At 38.8% G+C, this 14,963-nt stretch overlaps 1 protein-coding gene across 50 annotated transcripts in view; it reads right to left on the reverse strand.

Moving 5' to 3' along the window:
* The window catches only part of LOC122867843 (ankyrin-3-like), a 167,595-nt gene that overhangs the window by 47,930 nt on the left and 104,702 nt on the right, over positions 1 to 14,963 (reverse strand). For 28 of the 50 annotated variants that reach the window (XM_044179149.1, XM_044179143.1, XM_044179170.1 and 25 more), the window contains exons 15-25: positions 14,295 to 14,492; positions 10,988 to 11,086; positions 10,623 to 10,721; positions 9,349 to 9,546; positions 8,778 to 8,876; positions 7,291 to 7,389; positions 6,955 to 7,053; positions 6,610 to 6,705; positions 5,603 to 5,675; positions 5,015 to 5,074; positions 3,494 to 3,529 (exon numbers count right to left, since the gene is read on the reverse strand). In XM_044179149.1, the coding sequence (XP_044035084.1) occupies positions 3,494 to 3,529; positions 5,015 to 5,074; positions 5,603 to 5,675; positions 6,610 to 6,705; positions 6,955 to 7,053; positions 7,291 to 7,389; positions 8,778 to 8,876; positions 9,349 to 9,546; positions 10,623 to 10,721; positions 10,988 to 11,086; positions 14,295 to 14,492 (1,156 nt within the window). The other 22 variants (XM_044179156.1, XM_044179153.1, XM_044179161.1 and 19 more) reach the window with 7 other exon arrangements.

Raw genomic sequence — 14,963 nt, forward strand, 5'->3', positions numbered from 1 at the left:
CAACAGAGCAGCTCTTTTAGACGGATCAATGCAACCTCTGCCCAGAGGCTGTTTTCCAGTTCAGCTTTGGTCCAACAAACACACACAAACAAAACTCTTGCTGTCACTAAAGGCTTTTTGTCTCAGTCCCCAGATCACAAAAAAATGTTAACAGGAAAGCTTGTGAAGAACAAATAATGCTGCTGTCAGTAACTTTTTATGTCAGGTTAGTTTAGTGAGCTAACAGTAATGGCAATAACAGCAGTTTAACAGCTTTATATCTAAATAAAGTTAAGGTCATGTAGTTTTTGAGCAAGTTTCACTGACCACAGACTCATGTAAAGGACAATGTTTCCAGTTAAGGTAAATAAAAACACTTCCAACACAGCAGGATCCCATGTCATCACAGCAAACAAATCATCAAGCTATTAAAAAGTGGTTGAAGAGTTGAAACATACGTTACAGGCCTAGCAGGAAAACAGTTAGCAGCATGATTTCCCCTCAGAGGTACTGTAGTTCCTAGCCTACTGATGAACCGGTGACCGCAGAGTTGAAACAGAGAAGGGAGGAGAGGAGGAGTTAAAAAGGGAGAGGGGAGCAAGTGCATGCGGGCGGAGAAATCAAAAGAAAAAGAAAAGGAAGGCATTCCAGCAACCACAAAGCACCGGAGAGCCCCGCCCCACCCTCCTGTCCCCTCATCCCCTGCTGCTACAGCACCCCTCCCCCGAAACTTTCTCTCTCTCACACACATATTCACACACACTTTACAGATCCCATCTGGCAACATTCCAACTCTTTCTCCGGGACCCCTTCTCATTTCAGCAAACCCGTCCAGAGTGAGCCACAACTCACCTCCTGCTTTGAAGCACTTCATTCAGCCAGCAGTCCAGTTTGCAGGATTTCACCCTGAACTAACTTTCTTCGACTTGTAACCTCCCTTCAACTCTCTGTCGCTCTCTCCTGCACACACTGTCTATCTCTCTTTCACAGCCCAGCGCTCACACAAACAGATCAGCTTTCTCCCGCCTACCCACCCTGCTCTAGGATTATCCAGTGTGTGTGCATGTGTGTGTGTGTGTGAGTTTCAGAGCAGCCACCTAGAGCTCACTGCAGGACAGAAATAGTAAGTGGGTGTGTGACTCAGACTAAGTTGTCTAACATCTAAACTCTACCTATGTGGCGTCCATAGGAGTACGTACAGTACAGTATATATCCTCACTGCTCTCAGTAACTCTTTTATTTCTTGATCTTTATATTTTGTGGTTTATATGCTGGTTATTTATATATTATATTATATAGTCTTTTTCTTTTCTCCCTTCTCCTTGCTCTACCTGTCTGTCTGCTTGTTTATCTCTCTATATACTAAATAGTACACATTATTTTCTGTCATTATGCTCACTCATTACTTCATTGTCTTCGTCTTTCTCAATCTCTATATCTTTTCAACTAACTCCTCCAGCTGCTTCCATGTGTAAACTCACATGTCTAACAACATTTTTTGTCACCTCTAGAGCTGGCATTGATTGCAGGAATTCATAACTCTGCATATGTCCAAAAAAGATTTCCCAAACAACTCCAGCTGGGGTTGACACAACAGTATCTGTCTGCTTGTCTTTGTATTGGTTCTTGCAGCTGTCAGACCCTGATGTGGTCAGTCTGTCTTTACTAGTGTAACTATTCTTGATAAGGCAAATAATACAATTCACAGCATCTAACAGAACTGTTTTTAAGCCGTTTGGGGCACGTCTTCAGCCTGTCGGAGTGAAGACCATTGTGCAATTTTGGACCGTCAAAGATGAAAGTTGAGAGTTGTGAGAGAAATGTGGTGAAATCCATGGTCTTTAATCCAAAATGGTAGTTCTAAATTACACTGTAAGACACATCCACAAGGCGGCTGATTCAGAGCTTTGGCGACCAAAAACAAACTGTGCCAATATTCTGACAGTGTCTGAAATTTAGGTTCAAATTCTCAAAGTGTGACTGCTGCTACGACCCATATCTTTGAGCCAACCAATCGGAACATGGCATTAAAGAAAAGCAGAATACACTGACCGCTGGTGACATTGTAAGCACCCATAGACATATACATGTAGATACTACACTGGCATGTATAAATACATTTTTAATAAAGTTCATAAAGATGGCTGATGTGAGTTGTTGATTGGTCTCTACGTGTACATATAGTTTCTAGAATTTTTGTCCTTTTTTTCTAATTCCTATTTTCACACTAGTCTAGGAGCACGCCACATTGCATTTCACTACACATATTACTTTTGTATGTGAAAAATAAACCTTTCAATTCATTGAGATAGATTGCAACTAAGATTTAATTACTCCCATCTTGCACAGTCAGCTTTTAAAAGAGTACTCCACTGATTTAGCATTGCACTCCAATAACATTACTGACTCACAATAGACAGTTTAAAAAAAGAATCAAAATGGATGCAGGAGAACCAGAGATATCGTCTTTTTTATTCCATGCATTCTTCTTCCTTGTCAAAACCTGGCGCCTACATTACCCACAATGCAACTTGGCCAGCAACAGTGAAAGATTGAGACTTAACTTCAATGTTTTTGCTTTCGAGTCTCAGGTTAAGTCTTAAGGGAATAAAGTCTCAAGTAAGTCAAGTCTCAGAGCAGTCGAGTCCAAGTCAAGTTTCAAGTTGCCTTTTGTTTCTCTTTTCTTTTTTTCCTTTTTTTTTTTTTTTTTTTTTACATAAGTCTGACTCGAGTCCAAACGTAAACCATCAATATAAGATTATCTTAGTCACAGTATACTGATCAGTTGCCATTTGCCTTCTTATTAATGATACTGCTTCTTCTTTTTTTAAATAGCAGGTGTTATATTTAGAATATGAAATGTCAAAACCAAAGACAGGCATGAAGGGCCAAGGATTTTGGATCTTTGCCTATAAAACAACACTGGAACCAGATGATTAAGCACTACATCAATTACTGGAACAAGTAGAAAACTTGGTTGTCAAATATAAGCAAATATGTGTAACTATGTTATTGCCTTATAAACAGTTAAGTTAATTAATGTTTCAGATTTTATTAACTTTACAACTCTAGAAAAACTCTTTGGAAAGCCCATAACAGTTTACAAAAGACTGTACAGTGTTTGTGGGCTGTCCTGATTTAGATCTTGGACTGTGCGTGTTATTGGAGATGTTATTCATTGCTGTTACTCATCTGGTATGTGAGCTTGTGAGAGAGAGAGAGTGTGTGTGTGTGTGTGTGTGTGTGTGTGTGTGTATTTGTGTGCCTAGAGTTACACTTCATATATTTTTAGATCAGAAATGAAAGATGGACGCTCTACTAAAGCTCTACAACAAAAACAACAACTCGCACACAAATTCAGTGTGAGGGCAAACATGCACATAAACATACAGTATTAAATAAATGGCAACAAAAGCACACACACAGAGAAAGTTTAGTTCCATCAGTTTAACTGTACCACTTCAGACTGGTTATTGGAGTTAGTTACAGTGAGATCACCGTTTTTTGGACTTACAGGAATAGCTGATGCAGATATTTCCAACATCCATCTCTGTTTAAACAAAGCAGAAATACACCTTCAACCATTGATTTTTTTTAACCCTTTGGAATATTTTCAGTATTTTTAAATCATAAATGCAGGAATATTAGTCACTGAGATATAAGGCTGCATATAAAATGCTTATCTAATGATGTTAAAGAGCCTGTGTACATTTTCCATTTTTTTCTGTTTTTCCTTTTCTTTACATTCCTCTGTTCTCTTTCTCAACTCATCCCATTGCTCACACTTTCTCTTTTTTTTCTCCATTCTGTCTTCTGTTTTCTCCCCAGCTACTTCAAGTGTGGTTCACTAGAAAGACACTCACAGTGAAGTCACCTACAACATTCAGGCAAAGAGCAATACATGAGACAGCCCTATACATTATAACATTCTGCCATCCTATATAGAGATCTATGTTACATTATATTGCATATATATTGTGTTAAATATAAATGGCAGCAGCAGACGTTGTCTCTGACCAGTAGAAACTATGGCACACCTGGTAATCTCATGATATCGGTCCATACATATACTTAACCATTGTGGGAAAGTAAACTGATTCAGTTGTGTTGAGGAAATGTGGATTTCTGCAGGCTGCTGACATTTAGCAGCTACAAAAACTGGAAACTGCAGATAGCAAGAAACATGTGACTACCTAAAAATGAATGCCTACCATTCTTTACCATCAATGCAGACTGTTTAGCAAAAACACTAGGGGGCTGAATGAGCCAAGCTAAAATGAAACAAACTATTGATTGAAAAATCTCAACATATCAATTCCTAGTTTTTTTCCTCCCCCAGTCTGCGTATCATTAGGGACAATCAGTATAGAGTTCAAGCTCAGCCACTTTTGAGTCATACTAGAGACCATGAGAAAAGAGATACACAAAGTAAATACACACACAAACACACATACACACACACACTCCAGCAGCTGACATCATGTTTGCTTTGGCCCAAATGTGTGAAACTACAATGGAAGCGTCCCTGACAAGCCTTCCGAAGACAAAGGGTCGAGTGTGTGTGCCGTCTACTCCATGCCATGAAAAGAAGTCTGTTACACACTCCACAACGCCATATGCAGACAGTTGGCATGGCAACCAGGAGAAAGGCATATTCCCTGCATTTCGGCTCATGAAAGTACTGGAGGCTTTACAACAACACAGCATGAGAGTCGAACGGAGGAAGCAGCAGCAGAAAGTACTCAAGTACAGTATGATGTATCGCACATGTACAGTACAACGGTTTGTGCATACACTTAAGAAAAAGAAATCTTTACTAGAACACAATTCCATGATGGTATTTTACTACTTTCAATTAAATAAAGTACATATAAATCTTTACACCACTGGAATAGGGTTAAATGAAAAATGAATGAGAAACCAGAGATTGGAAATGTTAAGAACAGAGGACTGACATACAGAAAGGTGTATGAAAGAAGTGAAAAAAAGAAGTGAGGATTTAAATAACAAAAAAATGAAGAAAGATGAAAAATACCTTCTTCCACATCAGATATATAGTCCTCTGTGATCATTTCGGGGACATTGGCTTTACAAACTGTGTGATTGGGATGGAGGAGAGGGTTAGAGAGAAAAACGGGAACCAAAAATATGGATAAATCATATCCATTAAAAAAAATCACAGACAAAGAAAGAATTAAAAACAACAAAGTGATTATTGTACATTTTCAGTGGTTGGATATGTCACTTTGGAAATAAAGGCTTAAATCATACTCATGATTGTAACTAAAATGTCAAATGATGGAATAAAATTACATAAGTTAATGATGGAAAAAAAACATGTTGGCTTTTTCACCTGAATTACTCAGCAGCAACAACAAAATAACTGTTTCCTTGACAACAATGGGGAAATTTAGCGACCAAGGGACCAGCACTGGGATCTCATCCTATTCAAGCCCAAAAGCCAAATATGACTCAAAGTGGGATTTTATAGACTTTGGCGTGTCTCGCCAGGATTTTGTGACTGAGGTCAGGTTGTATTGGGCGAACTGTTTTGATGGATTTACAGTAATAGAGATTTACACAACACAAAGCTGTAAGATAAAGCTGTAAAGTGAATCCTTACCTTCATCATCGGACATGTCCAGCACCTCGTTCATTGTCTCGGGAACATTCATCTTGTGCTTCTCTATCACAGTCTGTTAAACAAACATATGTTCTTAATAAGGTGTTGATGTGAATTTTCAGTGTTTACCACCACCAAAATTATTACAGAGAAGTCTTAAATTAAAGCATTTATTCCCATAATGGCCAGCATGAACAAATCAAGGCTTGGGAAAAAACAAAGAGGGGAGAGTGGAATAACCTGTACTTTAATGGCTTACATTGTAAATTTCCACAATACTGAATCAGTTTGTATAACTTTCAAGTTTACATGTTTCCCTTTTTAAAACGGCTTTCATTCATTACTTCCAATTGTTTCTACTTGGCCGTTTTTGTTGATCAGCGTTAAGCTAACAAGAAATAAAATTCAACACTTCCTGCAGATGTTTCACATTAAGAACCTACCAGGTAAGAGGTGGATTGTGCCCTTTGAGCCACTGGAATGCTTTTAATGTGAAACATTATTGCAGGAAGTCTTGAGTATCATTGACACCAGCTTAACTTAGAACCGACTGCAATTAATTAGTGATTGTTTCTGCTAAAAAGAGAAACTCAAAGCAGCAGAGTAGTGAGCATGTACATTATGCCGAATTTATCAAGATATCAGGTAAACATGGAGGAAGTGTTGAGTTTTAATAACAGCAAAGCGTCAACAGAAAATTAGAGAGCAGATAAGAAAATAAGCAGATGTTTTACTAAAATATGATAATATATGTGAAAAGTAGGAATAAAGGCCTGGCTTTAATGTAAACCTGTATTGAATAATGACCATGGCTGCTATTTGAGAGTTTATGGTAAGTGCATGTGGAATTTTTTCAGTCTGTTGTGTTTTAAAAGAATTCAGGCTAGAGTTCACTAGGCAGCCATTGTTTTATATCATAAAAAGGAAGGATTTGGGAAACTATACATTTCAGTCAACCAGGCCTACACGTTATGTTTAAACACACTCTCTCAGAAACAAATACGCACCTGAGTGGTAAGAGTTTCCTCTGTGACCACTTTGAGTGTGTCAACTACAGAGATGTAGCCGAGCCTCCTGGCAATGGACAGAGCACTGTTCCCATTCTGGACAAAAAATAAAAAAATAAAAGAGGTGAGTGATAGGTTTGAAACAGTATCAGGAAATCAAAACTACTGCTCTTCTTCGTGTGCACTAAAACTTTAATTATCAAAGCTATTTCACATCTTATTCACTGTTCACAAGAATTTGGAGATAAAGAACAGATTGCAAGCTACAAAGTTTATGAGCCAGAATCAAACTTAAAATGTTTGGAGTGTATATTATAGTATTCGCCTGAGTCTGTGTGTACTAACAGCTGTGAGTTCGTTGGGTGATGCTCCATGATGTAGCAGCAAGTTGATGATGTGTGTGTGTCCCTGCTGTGCAGCCTGATGAAGAGGTGTGTAACCGTTCTGCAGAGGAGGGAAAAGAGAGAAAGGTCAGAGTTAGAAAACACTCACACAGCAAACAAAATACATTTATTCTACACCCACTGACACAAACAATCAGTGACATACAATGAATATATACTGTATGAAAAATATTGAATTGCTCAATACTCTTCTGCACACAGACAAAACACACACACACACACACACACACACACACACACACACACACACACACACACACACACACTAAATGGTTACCTTTGTCTTAGCATTGACCTTCGCCTGATTTTTCAGCAGGAAATTGACCATCTTCACGTTGCCATAGTGACAGGCCACATGGAGAGGAGTGTATCCCAGCTGATGATACAGAAAATCATTTGCAAAATGTGATTAGCAAAGAGATGATCATCCGGCCATTGTTAATAGTATTGCCTCTTCTTTGTCTATCGTAGAAAAGGTTTCAGCCGTAGTCATCCGGAAGTCATTCTCAATTGAGAATGACTTCCGGATGGGAGCCGAAACATCTTAATTCTAAAAACAGTGTCCAGATGACTACAGCTGAAACCTTTTCTACGATATAACACTCCTGGACGAATGAGGGACTACACCGTCTCTTCTTTGTCTACTTCAAATGTGTAACTTAAATATGTAATTTGTTTTATGAAATGATAAGACAGTATGATGAGCATGGAGAGGATAACTTTGATCCCTGCAAGGCCTGAGAACTTGTTTGTCCTGTGACCTAATTTACATTCATCTAAACTAGGGTCTATAAAATTGTGACAAAGGGTCTATGCTAATATCCACACTTGCAGTCTTGAGCACTAAACTGATAAGAATAATACCGCATATCTGACACTGTCAAGATAAATATTTAATAACATATCCTTTTATCAAAGATTTTGAGAAATATGTTCTGTCTTTGTGTTATCAGACAGAAACCATTCAAAATAATATCATGTCATGTCTTTTTTATGTATAGCTTTGTTAACTGTATTACTCCTCTCAGCTCCTGAATGTCGTCTGACTGTAACTGTAATACTGTATGGTTAATCCTACTTACTTGTTCCAACAAATCATCTGAGCTCGATTTTGCCATGTGCAGTATTTGTATTTGCATGAGTGACAGGATGTCAAGCGTGTAACGGTGAGCTCTGATAAACTTCCACGTGCTGGCAGTCTTAACAGCCACATGGGCACTGTGGCAAATACCGGAAATACGGCACACTTGTTTTGTTCAACCCACAGTCCAAAACCCAAAGATATTCAATTTTACAATGGTATAAAACAGAGAAAAGTAGAAGTAGTGGAACCAGTGGATACTTGGCATTTTTGCTTCATAAATGACTTAAAGGTCCAGTGTGTAGGATTTAATGGCATCTAGTGGTGAAATTGAAGGGTTAGGGTTAGCAACCATTTGAATACTGCTCGCATCACCCTCCCCTTCCAAGCGTGTAACTAAGGTGGCCGCAGACGGCCCTATCTAGAGCCAGTGTTTGGCTTGTTTGTTGTGGGCTACTGTAGAAACATGGGGGTGCAACATGGCGACCTCCATGGAAGGGGACCCGCTCCATATGTAGATAAAAACGGCTTATTCTAAGGTAATGAAAACACAACGATTCTTATTTTCATACTTATAAATATTATATTCCATTTCTGCCAATAGCTCCTCCTAAATGTTACACACTGGACCTTTAAACGATAATCACTTGAGCAAAAGGATAAGAAGACACAAGTAGTATTACCTTGGTCTCAGGATCTATAGTAGCTCCCTGGTTGACTAAGACCTCAGCAACATTGACTTTATCCTCCTGGGCAGCCAGGTGGAGCGGAGTCAGACCGGACTGAGGACAGACAGACAGAGACAGGGAAGTTAAATATACAGAGTTAAATACAGAGACAGAATTAAATATATAGACAGAGCGAAAGAAAAACAAGACACAGTTAAATATATAGACAGAGAGAGACAGAAGGATAGAAAGGTGTTGAATATAGCACAATATAATCCAAAGGTAGAGAAATAAAGCTTGCTCCAAGCACGATGACATGTCTGTGCATTATAGTGACCAATTACAAGAGAATAGAAGCTGACACACCCATACCAGAAACTATCAGAAACCCACAGTCTCATTTTTTAAATAAGGCCCTGGCCATTAAACACAAGTTTATAATTCACACATAAACACTAAATATTAAATAATGTAATAATTACTCTAATTTTATGAGTACCATGTCTGCCTGTAAGACACACACACACACTGGTATACAGAGTCAAACATCTGTAGCAATGGCAGTTTTTACACACAGAGCTCGTACCTTATTACCCATGTTTATGGGAGCGTCTCGAGCCAGCAGCAGTGTCACTATGTCCACGTTGCCTTCCTGTGCTGCGAGGTGCAAAGGCGTGATTCCCTGGCGTGTTACTGTGTTGGTGGAGGCACCGTACTCCAGTAACGTGGTGGCTATCTCCATCTGATTCTTCTTAGCTGCAATGTGGAGTGGTGTGTAGCCGTTCTGGGTACAAAGAAACATAGAGGATTGTTTCTTTGTTCACATGTTATTCTCTTTTTTCTTACCATCATCCACTCACATACAGTCAAGTCAAAATCAAATTCAGTTAGACAAAATCTGGAATATTCTGAATCTAACTCTCAATTAGTTTAAATTTAAACAAAATAGCACTTGCTCAATTCATAAAGTATCATGTGTTATGTGCATTTTCAACAAAAACATGTACAAGTTATAAGAAGAATGCATACTGGCTTTTTACTGTCATGAAGAATTGTATTATAATCCTGTTAGACAGTTATAGCTCATTTGAGAGAACATATTATTGTCACTTGTTTGCCACTAAAAAGAATCACAAAGTAAGTGTTATCTGTTAGGGCTGGGTTATATTTTAATATTATCGTCTATCAACGTTCTGTGGAATTGCACTGTGACGATATCATCATATTGTGTTATCCCTTTACAAAAGTCTGTGTTGTTTATTTGAGAATTGGATGAGAAGATCGATACCACTCTCATATCTGTACGTTAAATATGAAGCTAAGGAGACGGTTAGCTTAGCTTAGCACAAAGACTGGAAGCAGGGGGAAACAGCTAGCCTGGCTTTGTCCAAAGGTACCAAAATTCACCTAGCAATACCTCTAAAGCTCATTAATTAACACATTTTATATACATATATATATGGGGCGTAGCACAATACTTTAAGCACTTATTTTAAGCACTGTTACAGTCTAACAGTTTATGTCCAGGACCTAAAGTTATTTGCTTAAAAATATTTGCTAAATATCTTGTATGTCTAGGGCCTGAAAACACTGACTTATTCAATATTCCATCAGGGAGTAAAAGTTATTGGGGCCTAAGTAATTTCAGAAGCAGCTCTTTCTGGATAGATGCTGTTAGAGTGAAAGTGACATCCAGCCAGCCTATCACAATGCTTCGCTCAGCCGGTTCACTATGTGGGTGACTGAAACTAGGTCAGCCTGCTTTCACCCAGAGCCAAAGAGAGAAAGAGAGGTTTTGGTGCATTAATGCATTAAGGAACGTTCGATTCCCTTGACACACTCACTTTGACTGACTCTTACCTTTGCAGCAGCATGCGGTGAAGCTCCCTGGTTGAGCAAGAGCAGCGCCACCTTCTGGTTATCATAGTGTGCTGCCACATGCAGTGGAGTTAGTCCACTCTGAACACACACACAAACATTGTAAGATGGTGATATACAGTACATACAGTATAGTGCAGTATGAGTAGAGGCGATAAAGAGAATACCATGAGTGCAGCTACAAAACAAACACGTAGACAGCACATGTGATAGTGTGCGTGTGTGAGTGGCATATAAGAATGAGGACAAATGCTGCGCCCTGTTGTTTATGTGGGAGTTCACACACTCGTCTCTTCTTGTCTCTCTTAAATCATCATTTCACACACCAGTGCTTAAACATGCGTTACCTTCCCTGCAGCATCAGACGGAGCGTTTTTCTGCAGCAGCAGGTTGGCGACCTCGATCTTCCCGTACTTTGCAGCCACATGCAAAGGAGAGAAGCCCTTCTGCAGACACACAACAACAGAAAAGAATATTTTCAAACCTTTATTTAAACTCGATGAACCATTGAGGTTGCCCTCATTTGCAATGATGTCGAGTTACATACAAGTTAAAATAAATAGGACAAACACAGACCAACCCACCTTATTATACAGGATACAATGCTGGGTACTGTAGCTATCACCAGTAATGGGGTAGAATGATAGGCCGTGTCCAGAGTGGCAGGAGCAGCATTTCTATAAATTACATCTCAAAAATCCAAAACTGATAGAAAAACTGCCTCAACAATCCTCTTTCTACTGATGCTGGTTCTGTTTCTGTAAAAGTTTGATGACAAGATTGTCTATATGGTATTTAAATGTAAATTTCTCATCAAGCCAGATGCCAAGATATTTATACTCAGTAACCTTCTTAATGTTAGATCCATTCAAGTGGATATATGAATACTATTCCAATCGATATCTCTGTCTCTGGTAAACAGCATGAATTTTGTTTTATTTGCAACCAAAATTTATAACAAAATCTAATCTGAGTTGTACTATGGTACAACAAAACCTTTGCTCCACAAAACCATATGAGTTTAATCACTTATAATTGAGTAATTTGCATGTCATGGCAACATGAGAAACTGATTATTTGGTGCTTAAAAATTATTAAACAAAATAAGAGCTCAGGGTGTGGAAAGAGGATGTGTGTTGTGTTGCATCATATTCTTCAGCTATGAGGCAACAAATATCTGTTACCGTGGTTCAAAACCAACTCTGTCCAGATAGACCCAGCTCTGTGTGTGTTTGCACACGTGTATAATGTATGTGCTCGTCTGTGTATGCTTGCAAACAGAGAGCTGACTGATAGTTATGGGACTTGACAGAATCCAGACTGTACAGTACAGTACAGTACAGTACATTAGTATGTTAGGATCATTTTGTGTCACATGGCAGCAAAATCATGTCGCAGATTGGCACACCATTTCGTCCAGACATTCATCTGAGAGGATGAATCCTATTGACTTTGGTGATCCTCTGACTTTTCCTCTAGCACCACCAGTAGGTCAAAGTTTTCACTTATTCTGTAAAACATCTCCACATCTACTGGACAGATTGGCATAAAATTTCGTACAGACATTCATTGTTCCAAGATGATGAATCCTAATGACTTTGTTGATCCTTCCATGAAATTTGCTAAAAACATTCCAGCCCCCTCGAGCCCCAAAATTCCAATTTGTCCAATACTTTGGCTTATGACCAAATGTCATAAGGACGACCAGACTCTGCTGCACATCTCAAGACGTCTTGGTAAGCAAGACATTGCTGGCAAACAGAGCATGCCCAGATGCATGAATACACACCTGGTTTAGCATGCTAACATGCTAAGGAGGGCTGGGCACCTACACATACACACACACAGACACACACAGAGCAAAGTCAGTGGACAGTAGAGAAGAAAGGCCATGGTGGAGACAGTGAAGTGAAGATAAGTTGAAGATTACTTGAGTTGAGGACAACTACTGCTCGTTACTGTAAGTAAGACCTTCGCAAGTAAAAAGCTAATACTTTATCAATACACCTGTTAAACAAGCATGTAGAAAGTGATATTTTAATCTGCTCTGTCTGCAGTCTCTCATCCACCATCTACCACGCTGTGTTTTACACAAGCACAGCGTGCTAGCTCAGCTAATAGCGAATTGCTACAAACAAGCTAAAACTTAGCTTTCTGTATGTAGTCTAACTGTTTAGCTTAGTTTGCCACGTACCTTAAAATTTGGCAAAATCTTGTAAACTTAGCAAACCAGCCCCTCCTCTTTCTACCAGCGGTACCTGCAGGCAGTGAATCACAGCAGCAGCAGAGGGAGGAGGACAGAGGGCAGGAGGAAGGACTGATACTGATTGATGTCTGTGTTTTTCATTCTTTCTAAACTTTGCTCTTTATTGTTATTTTGATGTCAAGAATATGATTGATTTTATTGACATTTTAGATTTGTTTCCAGTGAGATATTATTGAGTTTATATAGTGACTTATATTCAATTCTAATCCTGTTCTGAATTTAAAGACACCCTGGCTGACACAGGAACTGTATAGCTGATATGCACACTTCAATATTAATCCTAAGTCATATTGTCATCGTAATATTGAATAATGTTATCGCACATTGCAGGTTTTCCTCATATTGTGCAAGCCTAATTAGCAGCTGTCTACTTTCACACAGTTACAACTAATACACAAGTGTTGATGATTTAACAAAGAGAAAAATAGAAGAATGAAATTTGTGAGTCTTTGTCCTAATTGCATGAAATTATGACAAAGACTTAAATTAAATTCTATGGCTCCTGGCTTGTGGCAATCATAAAAAGGACCTCAATAGATTTAATATAAAGGCAACACATAGAGCTTGTTCCTTCCTTTGTTTTTGCCAATATCCAGTCATGGCTGAAAATGACCTGGAAACATCTCATCTGTTTGACTGTATTTAGAGTTTAGGGACTTTCCTCTGTGTCGAAACTGTGCCCATTAAACGCTCTACTGCAGTTTAAATGGATGTTATGACATGAGTAATGCAAGAAAAAAAACCTCTCCTGGAACAGTGTTTTCAGACTCTAGAGAAGTTATTCTGACCTGAGTCTTCTGTTCCTCAATCCTGGAGTCCCTTAAGGTGGAGCAACAGTCTCCTGTAGCAGATCTACAACTGTTAACTACCAGGTCATTTGGAAGCCAGACCACTCAGCACTCACTGCTGATACAGCAGTCAGATTCAGTCACTTCACAGTAGAATTAGCACTGCCCCAATGCTTTTTGGATTCTTCTGCCATAAAAACAGTCTGTCACTTTGATGGGAGTTCCAGTTACTCAATATTATTTTCCTTTCTATTCTTTGTCTTTCCTATGTTGTCGTTTTGTATCTTTGAGGGTATTTCTCCCTTGTTTTTACTCCATCTTTTTCTACACTACAGGTAAATCACCCTTAAAATGAATCAGGTTGTTTTGGACCAGTGGGTGTCTAGTCACTCTGTTCCTGTGTGTGTGTGTGTGTGTGTGTGTGTGTGTGTGTAGCTGTAACAGTAATCCTCTTGCTTGCCAACTGTATGTTTGTGTGCATCTGTTGGTCAATGAACATGCGTTATCAACCTTCAGCTATCAAAACAACCAATGTCCAAGAAATATTCGTCTCCACACATAAGATTTTATTGTGTGTGTGTGTCTGTGTGTGATATTTACCTTGGTAATAATGTCCAGACTAGCTCCTTGGTCCAGCAGCGATGAAGCCACATCTCTGTGTCCCTCCCTGGCGGCCAGGTGTAAGGGTGTGTATCCGGAGGTGGTCGTGGCATCTGGGCATGCTCCGTTTGCCAGCAGCTGGTGGACAATGTCTTGTTTACCAAGACGGCTTGAGATGTGCAGCGGAGTCTGGTCGTCCTGGTGACAACAACCAAACAAACATTTTTAATTGATACGAAGACAACACAGCAGCTAAGAAAGAAATCTCACTGGGTTTATGTGTTCAGCTTCTTAATTGCTATGTTGAGCTTTGTACTAAAAGCCAAAGCAATTTTCGTAGTTTTTGTGCATTTTGAATAGGATTTAAATCCGAGAAGCCTTCAATTTACACTATTCACGCAACTTAGAATGAAAATTGTATCTGATATAATGAGTAGTGGCTTTGCTAGTGTCTTATTTAAAAAAGACTCTTTTTTACAGAATAGGTCTAAATTCTAAGAAAAGAAAAATGTACATGCTTGTTGCTTTAAAATTAATACAAATATTAGTATATCTGCACAACAAAGTAATTTATTTCTATCATTATGTCACAACAGTTTCCCTACAAAAAGTGTTTCTCTTACAATGAGAACAGGAAGACAAACCCTCAAATTGGAAACAAGAGGAATG

The sequence above is a fragment of the Siniperca chuatsi genome, linkage group LG20 (assembly GCF_020085105.1).
Source record: "Siniperca chuatsi isolate FFG_IHB_CAS linkage group LG20, ASM2008510v1, whole genome shotgun sequence".
NCBI lineage: Eukaryota > Metazoa > Chordata > Actinopteri > Centrarchiformes > Sinipercidae > Siniperca > Siniperca chuatsi.